This window comes from Ahaetulla prasina, chromosome 16 (genome assembly GCF_028640845.1).
Source record: "Ahaetulla prasina isolate Xishuangbanna chromosome 16, ASM2864084v1, whole genome shotgun sequence".
NCBI classification, from domain to species: Eukaryota; Metazoa; Chordata; class Lepidosauria; order Squamata; family Colubridae; genus Ahaetulla; species Ahaetulla prasina.
The window spans coordinates 267,780-280,613 of NC_080554.1; the positions used below are offsets into that span (position 1 = coordinate 267,780).

Below are 12,834 nucleotides of genomic sequence, written 5' to 3' on the forward strand. Positions count from 1 at the left end.
TCTTCTGGGGTTTCTTCCTGCAGCCTTTTAGACTAACAAGAGCGCAGAGTGCCAATGCGGCTTCCCTCTTCTGTGCCCTAGATGTGCATTCCATTGCTGCTTCAGGACAAAACGGAACTCGTCGAAGCTTACGTGGAAGGCAGCCCTGAGCTGCAGCAGAGTCTCTTGAGGCTCCTGGACTCGTGGTCTGTTCCAGGCTTCCAGGTCAAAGACCTGGCAAGGTGAGGGGGGCTGCTGGGAGGCCACCCAGGGAGGACTTCTTTCCTGGGGGAGCAGCATTCCCTCCCCTGCAGCCAGCTGAGCTCAGGCAGCAAAAGGGAAATAGTGGCTAACTTTCCCAAAATTGGCTCTGCAGAATGAGTAAATGTTATTTCTTCCTCCTTGCCGCTTTCGTCCTTTCTTTACTGTTGCTTATACTTAACGTGAGGAAGGGGAGCCTCCCTCGAGCACCAGAGTCCCACCTGCTGAATGCCGAAAAGGCCCCCACACACAAACGGGCTGTCATATGAATCCAGTTTCAAAAGAGTCCCCGGATACGTCTTCTGTGCTCCTGAGGAATCGGAGCACACAGGGTGGGGGTGGGGGTGGGGGTGGGGGTGGTGCGTGTGCCTGTATGTACAGGGGGTATCCTTGGTTAAGCGGCTGGGAGGAATTCTGCCCAGGGTCAGGGGCAGCTGGCAGGAGGCCCAGGGATTTTGCTGGCTGGACTGACTCCCTCCACCTGCTTGAGTCTCTTTCAGACAGTATCGGGCCCTGCCTGGTAAGTGGCCAGAAAAGATCAACTGCAGGACGATGCATAAAATGGCCTTCCGGCTGCTGGACAGATACAGCCTGGACCCAGGTGGGCATGCCCGGCATGTTCCGGGGGTGGGGGGGAGCCCTCATCCTGGGGGCCGGTTGGCAGTTGGATGGAATCTGGGTTGTTTTTGATTGAGAGAGAGGACCGGGTCCCACAGTCTGAAGGGACCAGAGAGAGCAGTTTCCACACGAGAATCCAGTTTCTGCCCAGAGAGAATGCATGGCCCAACCCTGCACGTCCTTCAGGACTGTGAAACAAATGGTTATTTTTCATTTACTGGACAGATCACCAGCCACGTGCTCACTCCCTCGTTCAAAGGCACCTTTGAGAATAACCTTTTTTTAAAAAAGTGGGGGGGCTAGAAATTGGCTTCTGAAAAAAAGCTTCAGCCTTTCAAGATTGCCAGGTCCAGTATTACCGCCCGTGTTCTGCTTCCTTCTTCAGCGCTTTTACCCCATTCACCGTCCCTTAAAATGCCCTCACTTCAAGCCAGCAAGATTCTTCTTACTGCTAAGCTAAGCTGTGAACTTATGGCCGGTGGTGGTTCAAATTGGCGCCCTGCGATCAGCAGGGCCTTGCCAGCCTTGTAAAGCTTGCTGAGGACGGAGGGTCCACTGCCTGCCTGGGGACTTCAAGCACTGCAGGTGCCTGAGGGGTGGCTGTGGGTCGCCTGTGAAGTGAGCTGCTGCCAACAGCAGAGGGCAGGCGAGAGCTGCCCTAGAATGTGGGACTCTCCTGCATCTCTCTGGGGGAAGTACCCGCTCCCTCTCCTTTGTTGCTTGGAATCACACACACAGGCACACACTTACGTATTTCAAGGGGGAGTTGAATAGCAGAGCCTTCCCGGTGTTGGTCCCTCTGAATCTGTTGGGACTACAGCACCAGTTTCTGAGCCTTAAAAGAGTTCAGCACAGGGCAGGGGTGAAGGGCCTGGGCAGATGGTAGAGTGAGCCCTGCTTGGTCCCTTTCTCTGCTTCCATTGACCCATCCTTTCTCCCCCTCCATAGTGCTTTGTCCCCATATTCTCAACCAGCGACACCTGGGCACGTTGAAATACCTGCTGCATAAGAGATTTGTTGAGGTATGTGGTGGGAAGGGGGAGAGTATTAAAAGGCCATGGAGGCTCCAGTCCAGTGTCTTTGCAGCATTGTTTTGCAACGTCTCTTACAGAAATCCATGACGCAAGAAAACTGGGCAGATCACATCCAGGTCAGTGTGATTTTGCTCCCAGCCACGTAGGTCTCTGTGGCTGATGCCCAAGAGACCGTAACGTGGCTGGCTTGGTTTGGGTTCAGGCTGGGTGCCAAGCAGTTATTGCGGTTTGCCAGGTAGAGCTGTGTGTCTTGCTCTAGGGGATCGTTGAAACCAACCGTGGCGCATTGCAGGCAGGGGGTGGCATCTGTCTCGGGTCCCCTGTGCCGAAGCAGGAGAAACGCCTGTGTTCTACTCATCAGAACCATAAGTCACACCTTCACTTTTATGTGAGAAGTCCATCAGAGGCTTCCGGTGTGCAATAAATGTAGGTCATGCTTTTTCTCTAATCGGAGAAGTTACCCATTCCAGCAGGTTCTGCCAACCTTCCCAACCGTTGTTCCTTCACCCTTGTAGCAGGGGTGAAATGTAATTTTTTTAATTACCGGTTCTGTGGGCGTGGCTTGGTGGAGGGGGTAATGTGACTGGGTGGGCGTGCCCAACTTTTTTCTTTTCTTTTAAAAGCATTTTTTTCTACAACCTCTTTGGCCAAAGAGCTTGTAGAAAAAATGCTTTGAAAGGGTTCTGACGATCCCAGGTGAGTTGCCTGATCGCCAGGACCCTTTCAAAGCATTTTTTTACAGCCTCTTCGGCTGAAGAGCTTGTAGAAAAAATGCTTTGGAAGGGTTCTAACAATCCCAGCTGAGCCGTGCGATCATCAGAGGCTTTTCTTTTTTTAGTTTTAAAAGCATTCTTTGGCCGAAGAAAAAATGCTTTTAAAAATGAAAAAAACTCTGATGATCGCGTGGCTCAGCTGGGTATGCGGGGGGGGGGGAGGAAAAGGGGGGGAAGGGATTTTTGCTACCCATTCTCTGAACCACCCACCGCCATCGCTACCGGATCGGGCAATCCTGTCCGAACCGGGAGCATTTCACTCCTGCCTTGTAGGTAGTGTCGCATCTTTCCCTGTCTGGGCACACAGTAATCCCACTGGTTCTAGGTTTTCGTTTTGTGGTTGGGGTCATCTGCATTAGACTCGGTTGCATTTTGAAGTGGGTTCAACAGAAATTGTCCAATGGTGTGATTATTCCAAAGCGGCCATGTGAGCGTAGACTTAGAAAGGTCACCTTGGAGAGCGTCAGCCGTACCGAATGGGAAGGACCGGAGGACGCTGCTTCCTTCAGAAGGTGTGAATGATGGGCGGAGGGGAATGCAGAGGCACTGCCAGGCTGTGAGTGTTTGGGCGCATTCAGTCTGCCCTCTGAAGCATCCGGGCTCCCCAACTGAAGAGCGCTGGCGGATTTTACAGAAGGGCATTGAGAGAGATTAGAAAGAGGAAGAAAATTCCTCTGGACAAGCCTTCCATTTGTTAAGGCCCTTGCAAACTTCTTATGTGCTGCTTTGGCCTGCAGCCAGGTAGACGCCTCAGATAGGTATAAAGAACTGTCACCCAAGAGCTGTTTAGAGAATGCCAAAGCCCAGCCTTCAGCTTATTTGTAGCTCCAGGGGGATGGAGCTGGACTTGGGAGGCATCTGCTTCCCACCCACCCACCCGCCCATCCCCATCCCCAAAAGTACAACAGCCACCGAGGCAGCTCAACAGCAGCAGGGAGAGGGCTATGCTGGGTCTTCCACCTTGCTTCTGTTAATGGGGGAACCGCCCACTTATCCTCTTCCTCAGCTTAAATGGGCCATAGCAAGCAGGCTGTACAGAGCCCCCACTGCAGACAGCAACTTGTGGTGGGGGGAGGACGGATGGGCTGTGTTGCCCAGGCAGCTTCCCATTGCTGCCGCCTCCATCTTCCTGCCAGGGCAGGTGGGCGCAGATGCAGCTTCCTGTCGCTGGGCCCAATGGGAGGGCGGGAGAGCTGCCAGGCCTCATTCCTGAGGCCTCCAGCCACCTGAGGGGTGGCGCTTCTGCTGGAGTGGGGATAAATCACTCAGTGGCCCCAGGGGAAAAGTGGCCAGGGGGCTGCAGACTCCATCCCCACCCTACCCCAGCCCCAGAGAGGAATAGGGACTGGGGCAGAGCCAAAGGAAAGGAGGCCCGTTGCCAGGGGAGAAGTGACATTACGCAGAGAAAGCTCCCTCCCCCCCTGCTGGAAAACAGCCAGTCAGACGGAGCTCTGGCCGAAGCCGTGGTGCCTGCGGAGTGGGGGGGGGAGTTGAAGCCCCCAGGGGGTCTGCAGGTCCCCTCAGCCACTCTTTTGGATGGGACGGCCTTTCCTTGCATTAGCCACCTTCCTCCTCCTGGATTCCCCCCCCCCTTTTCACTTTTGCCAGAGGCCGCTTGGCTTGTTGGCTTGGAGCCAGTGCCTGACGCCCCCCTTGGCGTGCCTTGAGCAGGACAGGAGGGGACGCTGCCCCCCAGCTGGCGCTTCTCCCCCGTGTTGCAGCAGCCCTGCTGTCTCAGCGGCTCTGCAGGGAACAGGCCAGGTTCCCACACGTTACCTGTCTTCTGTCGCTGGAGAGAGGAATGTGGCCCAGCCGGTGTTTTGCCTCCGGTGCCGAACCCATAAAACAAAACCGGAACGGTGGGAAAGGCTCCAGTTTCAGGCTTGCCTGCTCCTTGGGAATCCCACACAGAAAGGCGGAAGGAGAAAAGATGACGAGCAGATGAACAACAAATGTTCCCGGCAGCTCTTCCTCCCAAAGAATATGGGAGTGCTTGTTGGGGGCCTGGGGGAGCTTAAGGAAAGTATTTAAACAATAAATACTAAAACAGAGTTTCCCTTAAAAGCATAAAGTAAAATGAGTGGCAGGCAAGTCTAAAAGTGGTGGAGAAAGACCTTCCCTTTCCCCCATGGCTGGGTTGGGGGGTCCACAGCTCTCCCATTAGGAGTAGCTCCAAAAATGCCTATCTTGCCGCCCAGGGAGGCGGTCTTCACCTTTGCCTTCCCTGACCCGGGGCAGTTTTGGGTCTTGTCTGCCTCCCAAATGGCCCGAGGTGGGTGGGACTGGGTTGCCTCCCGGCCCACCGGCATCCCTTTCTTCTTTCCCTGCTTTCCAGGGCATCGTCCAGGACAACCGGTGGCTGCAAGAGCAGCTGGTGCAACTCCTGGTCCGTTACGCTGGCCTGGGGGTTGCTGCCCAGTGGGCCCAGCACTACAGCCTCCTTGGGGACAGCTTGCCACCTGGTTTGGCAGCCAGGATGGAAGAGACAGCCATCCCAGAGAGGTAGTGAGACAGCAAGTGTGTGTGTGTGTGTGTGTGTGTGTGTGTGTGGCCAGCAGAATCAGCCACAGGCTCCCTGGATGCTGGGCTAGGAGGCCTGCCAGAAACGCCTCTCCTTGAGTCGGCCTCGTTTCTCCAGCCTTTGGGCTGCAGCTTCCAGCCCCTCCAAGAGGGACCCTTCTGGGCGGGTGGGGTGTTCTCAGCTTCCGCGTCTCCTAGACTTGGAACAAGAGGGGAGCCAAGGAAGTCCCCAGTAGGTCTGAGGCATCCCCAGGCCCTCCTCCTCCAGGAAAGGGGGCAAAGTGGTGAAGATGGGAGCACCAAGTTGGGATGCTTCCCAAGTTAAATCAAGAAGCCGACTTGCAAGGTAAAAAAGAAGCCGGCTAATTTTGTTTTAAAAGGGTGGGCGTTTCCAGAAATGGCTTCTTGGAAGGAGGACGCTGTGTTCCACCACATCCTTCGACCGAAGGTGCCCCCACCTGCAAGGCCTGGGTGCCGCCTCGGCCACCTCTGAATGCTGCTTATGGCCGCACACAATTTCTGCCACCGCTTTTGCTCTGGGACTTGTTTCTGAGTGTGGGGAATGTCTTCCTTCTGTTTGTTTAAAAGAAGCCCCCCTCCTGCAACCCCCCTCCCAGGGACGATGCCTCAGAGCAGACCCCGAGTGCTTGGGACAGCATGAAGGAGGAGTGCTATCAGCTCCCTGTGCCAAGGGCAGGCATTCTTTTCTTATCAACCTGGGAGGAGGTGATGGCGTGCCAGGAACAGGTGCTCCAGGTGAGGACTCCCCTCTCCTCCTCTGGCTGTGGGGCTTTTTTCTTGGCTTAAATAGCCCCTGGATGATTCCCTAGTTTCACTGAGTCACTTAATCCGGGCTGGTGGCCAAGGATGCCCTTTCCTGAAGTGCCCAAGTGGGGAGACCCCCACCCCAACATCTGGGAAGGGCTGAAGAAACTTCATGCTTTTCCAAAGCTCTGTGGGGCCCCCACAGAGGGGAGTCCGGCTGTAGCTCCTCCTCCTCAGCTGCATCTCTGGGGCAGCGCCCGGGGCTCACCAGATAACCCACCCACTGTCCTTCATCCACAGCCTGGCCAAGTCGTTGGCATCGACATGGAGTGGCGCCCCTCGTTCAGCACCATTGGAGGGAAGCCGCGGGTCTCGGTTGTTCAGCTGGCAATTTGGGGCCACGTCTTCCTCTTGGACATGCTGCAGCTGCTCCGGCAGGGAGAAGAGGAGGCGCGGTCTGCAGTCTGCGGCTTCTTCCAGACTCTCCTGGCCGACCCAGCCATTGTGAAACTAGGCAGGTGGTATGGGACCCCTCCCGGTTGGGCCCCTCAGTGGGGCCAGTGTTGTTTCTACCAGAATTACGCATCTCCCGCTTTCTGACTGAGAGGGTTCAATCAATCAATCAGAATAGAACTGGAAGGGACCTTCAAGGTCTTCTAGTCCAATCCCCTGCACAAGCAGAAGACCCTAAACCATTTCAGACAGGTGGCTGTCCATTCTCTTCCTACAAACCTCCAGCGATGGAGCACCCACAACTTCTGAAGGCAACTTCTGTTCCACTGGTTGGTTGCCCTCACTGTTGGGACCTTTCTCCTTAATTCCAGATTGCTTCTCTCCTTGTTGAGTTTCCATTCATTGTTTCTTGTCCTGCCATCAGGTGCTTTGGAAAATAAGTTAACCCCCTTCTCTTTGTGGCAGCCTCTCAAATACTGGAAGACTGCTATCATGTCCCCTCTAATCCTTCTTTTCCCTAGACCAGTCAAACCCAAATCCTGCAACCGTTCTTCATGTTCTTCTCTCCAGGTCTTTAATCATCTTAGTTGCTCCTCTTTGCTCTTTTTCCAAAGTCTCAACATCTTTTTTGTAATGTGGGGACCAAAACTGGACACAGTATTCCAGGTGTGGCCTTAACTAAGGGTTCCCAGGCTTTCCTTTGGGCAGCCGAATTTGGAGGCAAACCTGAGCCAGGCTTTGTGTCTGTCTGCAGGCTACGGGATGTCAGGAGACCTGCGTAACCTCATGGCAACCTGTGAGATTTCCAGAGATGCAGACCTGCAACTCTGTGGAATTCTGGACCTCCAGCTGGTACACCAAAAGGTCAGGAGAGAAAGTGGAATTTCCATGGAGGGAAAGAACCCACTGCCCCTCCCACACACCAGGGTTGAGCGGATCAGGCCCTCTCTTTCATAAATGCTGTATAGCCCCTTCAGCCTGATCCATATTTCAGCCTCTCCAAACCAGGAAATGCATTTCCCCATGACTTGGCCCAAATTCAGGGTTAAGGATGCTGCTGTCAACTCATCTTCCTTCCTTCCTTCCTTCCTTCCTTCCTTCCTTCCTTCCTTCCTTCCTTCCTTCCTTCCTTCTTGTCTTCCATCCTTCCTTCTCGTCTTCCCCTTCCTTCCTTCCTTCCTTCTCCTCCAGTTGCCCAAGCGCTCCAAGAAGAGCTGCCAGCCAGCACTGGACCCCTGGCTGGCGAAGGACAAGGCCTGGGGAAGCAGGCTCCCCGAGAAGGGGCTCAGCCTGCTGGTGCAGGAGGTCCTGGGCAGACCCCTCAACAAGACAGAGCAGCTGTCCAACTGGGAGAAGAGGCCCCTTCGGGAGACACAAATCCTTTACGCAGGTCTGGCTCCCTTGCCCCCTTTTGAGCTGAGCAGGCAGACCAAGAGGGGGCTTTAGTGGGGTGCAGTGGCAGTAGGGGGACCTTCAAAAGCTTGCCTGGGGAGACAGTCCAGCCTTTTCCCTCCAGGGAGCTTTCTGTGCGGTTATAGACAGGCACTCTGTTTCTGCCTCAGCTTCTCTGCCCCACAAGTTGCCGCTGCCCACCTCGCAGGGCTGTTGTAGGTTTATAGAGGAAGGTGGAAGGCTACGCCCAACGTGATAGCAGCCTTGACTGTGGTGCCTTTCTGCAGCCTGTGATGCCTATTGCTTGCTGGAGGTGCATGCCAAGTTGTTGAAGGACCCAGCTGCCTTCGGCCTGAGCTCCGATATGGTGGGGATGATGAGCAAAGCCAGCCGCCCCAAGGCAAAAACAAGGAAGCCACCGAGGAGGGAGCAGGAAGCCCCCCCCACGGTCAAGGAGGTGTGTGGGACCGAAGCCAGAGAAAGGAGGCCGCCACCTGAGCTCCGGGCTGCTGAATCTCTGGGCCCATGCTGGGCCCATCCCTCAGCTAGCCATGCTTTGGGCTCTCTTCCCCCTTTGGGGTTCTTGCATGGCGAAGGGGTTCAGCACCAAGTCCCCCCTTTGGCGAAATGGGGCTAGACCCTGGACGGGCCCATTTTCCCCTACAGAGTCCAGCATCCGTCCTGGCGGAGGCCCCCAGGGCTTCGGTTGGCATCCTGGCGCAAGACTTCCGTGTGGTTTGCGACAACATGTTGCAGGGCCTGGGACGATCCCTACGCTGCCTCGGGGTGGATGTTCGGATCCTGGGGAATGATGACGAACACCGGAGGGCTGCTGAGGTTGGTGGCCGTCGGGCCAAGTCTTCTCGGGTGGCAGTGGGCCCCACCCTGGGCCTGGCAGAGCAACCTGGGCTCCGGTTCAACCTGCAGGAAAGTCCTCCACGGTCAAAAGGAGTGCGGTTTGCAGTCCTTCGGAAGATCTGAGGCTGAAGGCAGAGATGAGCTTGGTTCAACCATGGCCCCCTCACTCATGCCACGCCCTCCTCTGCCTTCCTGTTTCCATAGAGACCGGGCAATTTGCCTTCCTAGTGCTACCACATGGGCCCGTGGCTTTGAGCCATGCTTGGCCAATCAAAGATACGAGCCCTTTATCCTTTCTCTCCCCCCTCCGCCCCCTCCCCCATCTCCCCAGCTCTTTTCCTTGGCTCAGTGGGGGCTGATGAGGTCTGGCAGGTGGAGCAGGAAGCTCTCTGCAAGTAGCCGCCAGCCCTCCCTCCGGCTTATGTCCCTGACTCCAATGGCTTTGGGTGACCCTGGGACTTTGCAGGTGGAGGGCACAGCAGTGGGGTGGCGGGTTGTCATGTTTATGGTCCCACTTAGATGAAGGGAAGAGAGCAGTAGGTTTCCCACTGCTGCCCCAGAAGTGAAGGGTTGCCCAAAGTAAGTCTCTCTTTTATTGATTCCTTTCCAGATTGCCAGGGAAGAGAATCGAGTGATTTTAACCTCCGGCCTTCCATTTCATTCGGTGAGTGCGTAGAGGGGTGGGAGGAGAGGGTTTTTTTTTCCTGAGCTCCTCCGTCCCTCGGTAACTCCCCTTGGGCACCGTAACGACTTCTCTCCTGTGGCAGCTAGTGGTTGTCCCTTCCCCTTTCGTGGCCAGGCCAGGATTTCAGTCAGGAGCGATTCCTCTCCTCCACCAGCTTTTCTCAGTCGCAGCATGGTCTCCCGGCCCCACCACCTTTTCCCAACCGGACCCTCTCTTGCTTTGGCCCAGCTGCGGTCCCAAGTGGGCGAAGGTCGGTGTTTCTCGGTGAGCTGCTCAGAGAAGGCCAGGGACCAAGCCCTGCAGGTCCTGAAGCACTTCAACGTCCGGGTGGCCTTGGCCGATGTTTTTAGCCGCTGCCAGGTAAGATGGCCAGAGCCTCCTCCGACAGGCCCTTTCCCAGGTCTCTTCTGGCGCTTTTTGGTCTCCTTGTCCTTGTGGGACCGGGGTGGGGGACTGAGCAGTTAGCAGACGGGCAAGAGCCCCTCTCCTCTGGGAGCAGGTGGCCATCTGAAGAAGGCGAGGCGGTCCTTCGGGAAGTTCCTTTTGGGTCTGCTGGGAGGAGGGCAATTCAGCCCCACAGAAAAGGAACGACTTAGGGAGAATCCTTTTTGCTTGCAAAGCTGTTTCCTCTTTCTAGCAAGGAGTGGGGTTCCAGGAGCACCTTTCTCGACTTGTTCGGCCTGTGGAGAAAATCTGTTTCCTCCTGGTGGCTTGGAGGGGAGTGAAACGTTGACGGGCAGCACAAGGCGGGGGAGGGTGGATCTCCGGTGTCTCGGTGCAAGTCATTCAGCGTGGCTGCGAATGGGCCTCAGGCTCGGTTTTCCTGTGGAATTCTGTCCAGCGCACATTGGCGTCTCTTTATTGTATTTATCCGCCAGGGAAAGCAAAGCGGGGGTGGGGTGTGTGTAACCCTTCTGCCCTTTGCAGAGGTCCCAGAGCATTTCTGCATCTGAGGGAGGGGCTGGGGAGGCCATCTCCTTCCCTTACCTACATAGGGAGGGCCGTGGGGCATGCAGGCCAGAGCTGGCACCTTCCTTCCAGGCAAAACCGTCCCTCTTGTATGTAGGGTGTAGTGGGAATGGGGGCTCCTGAGGACTTGTTCATCCCCAGAGAGCGGCTGTGAGGTGGAGGCGAGGGGCTTGCTCAGGCAGGCTCCTTTCCACAGCAGAGAATCCCCTGCTGCGTTTCCCTCTGCATTCTGCGCAGGATCCTCTTGAAGGAAGAGGGAGAAAGAGCTGGGGGGGGGGAAGCCAGTTGGACCCCGGCTGGGATCTCGCCAGCGGTAGCTACCTTGAAGAGGGCGGCTGCCTGGTTCCCACAGACGGTCTGTTTTCCTGCCAAGATCTCAGTATCTCCAGAAACCCAGCAGAGCATGAAGGTCACAACCAAGGAAGAACGACACCCCCCACCCCCACCTTGTCCTTTTCCCTAACAAGCCCTGCCTGGACTTTCTCCTGTGGAGCCCAAAATGGAGGGAGAGAGGAGCCTTTGCGGCAGGGGTGAAATGCTCCCGGTTTGGAGCAGATCAGCCGATCCAGTAGTGATGGTGGCGGGTGGTTCAGAGAACCAGTAGCAAAAATCCCTGCCCCCCCACCCCAGCCCCCCCAATGCCCGGTCGTCCGCTTTCCCACTTGCCGCTTCTTTTAAAAAATGCTTTTAAAACTTAAAAAAAAAAGAGGCTCTGACGATCACAGCTGAGCCGCGCAATCGTAGAGCCTTTTTTTTACTTTTAAAAGCATTTTTTTTACAACCGAATAGGTTGAAAAAAAAAATGCTTTTAAAAGTAAAAAAAAAAAAAAAGGCTCTGACGATCATGCAGCTCAGCTGATCACCCCCTTCCCCGTGCGCTGTTCTACTTACCCCATGCCTTCTTTTGGTGTGCACTGCGCACACGTGCACCTCGCATTTGGTGCGTGGTACGCACTGCGCATGCGCACACCCAGCACGCATGCGCAGCCAGCGAACCGGTAGTAAACTGGTACAGATTTTACCACTGCTTTGCGGCCCCGTCTGATCGAGTGAGGGGGGCAAATGCACTCCTTTCCTCATCCTGCTCAGAATGGCCTTCCTTTGCCTTCCAACTGGCCTGCTTACGTCTCACCTTACCTGAGCCCAGGTAAAGTGTTTTGGGACGGAACAAAGAGTTAAGGCTTCCCTGCATTTTAGAACTAGCCAGATCTGGGTTGGTGTTTCTCTGCAGACAGCCTCCGAGGCCTTTCCTGCTGAGGCCTCCCTGCCCATCCATCTTTCTTGGAGAATGCAGTTGCCAAGAAGGAAGGAAGGAAGGTGGCTTCCCTGGAAAGTCAACACTTTCCCATCCTTGGGAACATGGTAGGGTCTTTCCTGCCATGGATCTGTCCCCTCCCCCTATGGGAAACAGCTCCTCGGACTTCCCAGGTTGAGAAGGGCAGCTGGCAGGTGTGTTTCCCTCCCTCCCCCCAGGCTGGTTATCTGAGGACTTGGACTCCGATGCTTGCTTGCCTGCTGGAATCAGAAGGAGGAGGTGGCCCAGCCACTCGAGGGGGGGCGGGGTCATGGAAGCAGCCTTTCCCCCAGCTGGGCCTTATGGGTCTCTCTGCCCCCATAGGTTCCTTCTTGGCACCCAGGCAGCTTCCTGTCTTCCACGCCCCTCATGCCCAGGAGTTGCTCTCTCTTGAGGGTGCAGACTTGGGGTGTGGCCATTCCCTTTCGCTGGAGTGTCTCTGGAAGGGGTCTTGCTTTGCCCCCACCTCCCCATTTCCCGCCAGCCAGATCTGCGTTGCAACCTCTGGCCCTGTGCGCCCTCTGGAATGAAGGAAAGGCCGGGAGATCTGCAGGGCCCTTGGGGCAGAGAGAGCCCCCCTTCTGCTCTCTTGCGGGGGGGGGGGGGCTGGAGATGGCAGGACAGAGACCGGTCGGGCGTGGTCTTTCCCTGAAGGGAGGTTGGCAGGGCCAGGCTGCTCTTTTGCCATTTGAATGTTCTGGTGCCGGCTTTTCAACCCCATGCAGATCTTCTGATGCTGAATTACCTTTGCGTGAGTCCTGCTGGCCTTCGCAGGCAGCAGAGAGGCCTCCTTCCCTCCTGCCCAGTGGGCCAGCCAGAGCCTCTTCATATTTCCCCCAGATTCCTTGCAATCCTTATTTTTCACAGTCTGGCCTTCCCTTCTCCTGCCAATTTCCCAGGAGGGCTGTTAGAAGGCAAAGATTTCTCACGATAGCACAGCAACCGGAGCCTACATTGCTCCTGGGCCCTGCGGTAGGGCCGCTGGCGCTTGGCACGCAGCTGCTCAGATACCCAGAGTGGTCAGTCCGCAGCGTCCCCTGGACTGGCTGGCCCAGGCAAAGGTGCCTTTTCCACCCGGGGCGAGCGAGGCAGCTCCTGCTGGCTCTGCTCCAGGTTCCCTGTTTAGGGCCCACAGGGAGGAGGGCTGGGGCATCGGGTGGCAAGCCAGGAGCTTTCGTGCACCTGCCAGGCAAAGGGGGCAGCAAGTCAGCCACCTGGCTCACTTCAGTGGAG

The 12,834-nt window shown here is 56.1% G+C and overlaps 1 protein-coding gene across 4 annotated transcripts in view; it reads left to right on the forward strand.

The window, feature by feature from the left end:
* EXD3 (exonuclease 3'-5' domain containing 3) overlaps positions 1–12,834 on the forward strand; it is a 39,371-nt gene that overhangs the window by 7,897 nt on the left and 18,640 nt on the right. For 3 of the 4 annotated variants that reach the window (XM_058159120.1, XM_058159122.1, XM_058159123.1), the window contains exons 7-19: positions 82–221; positions 741–841; positions 1,807–1,880; positions 1,970–2,008; positions 5,001–5,167; positions 5,803–5,941; positions 6,251–6,464; positions 7,158–7,267; positions 7,595–7,793; positions 8,083–8,252; positions 8,462–8,632; positions 9,264–9,317; positions 9,567–9,698. In XM_058159120.1, the coding sequence (XP_058015103.1) occupies positions 82–221; positions 741–841; positions 1,807–1,880; positions 1,970–2,008; positions 5,001–5,167; positions 5,803–5,941; positions 6,251–6,464; positions 7,158–7,267; positions 7,595–7,793; positions 8,083–8,252; positions 8,462–8,632; positions 9,264–9,317; positions 9,567–9,698 (1,710 nt within the window). The remainder of the gene's footprint in view (positions 1–81; positions 222–740; positions 842–1,806; positions 1,881–1,969; positions 2,009–5,000; positions 5,168–5,802; positions 5,942–6,250; positions 6,465–7,157; positions 7,268–7,594; positions 7,794–8,082; positions 8,253–8,461; positions 8,633–9,263; positions 9,318–9,566; positions 9,699–12,834) is intronic. The other variant, XM_058159121.1, reaches the window with a different exon arrangement.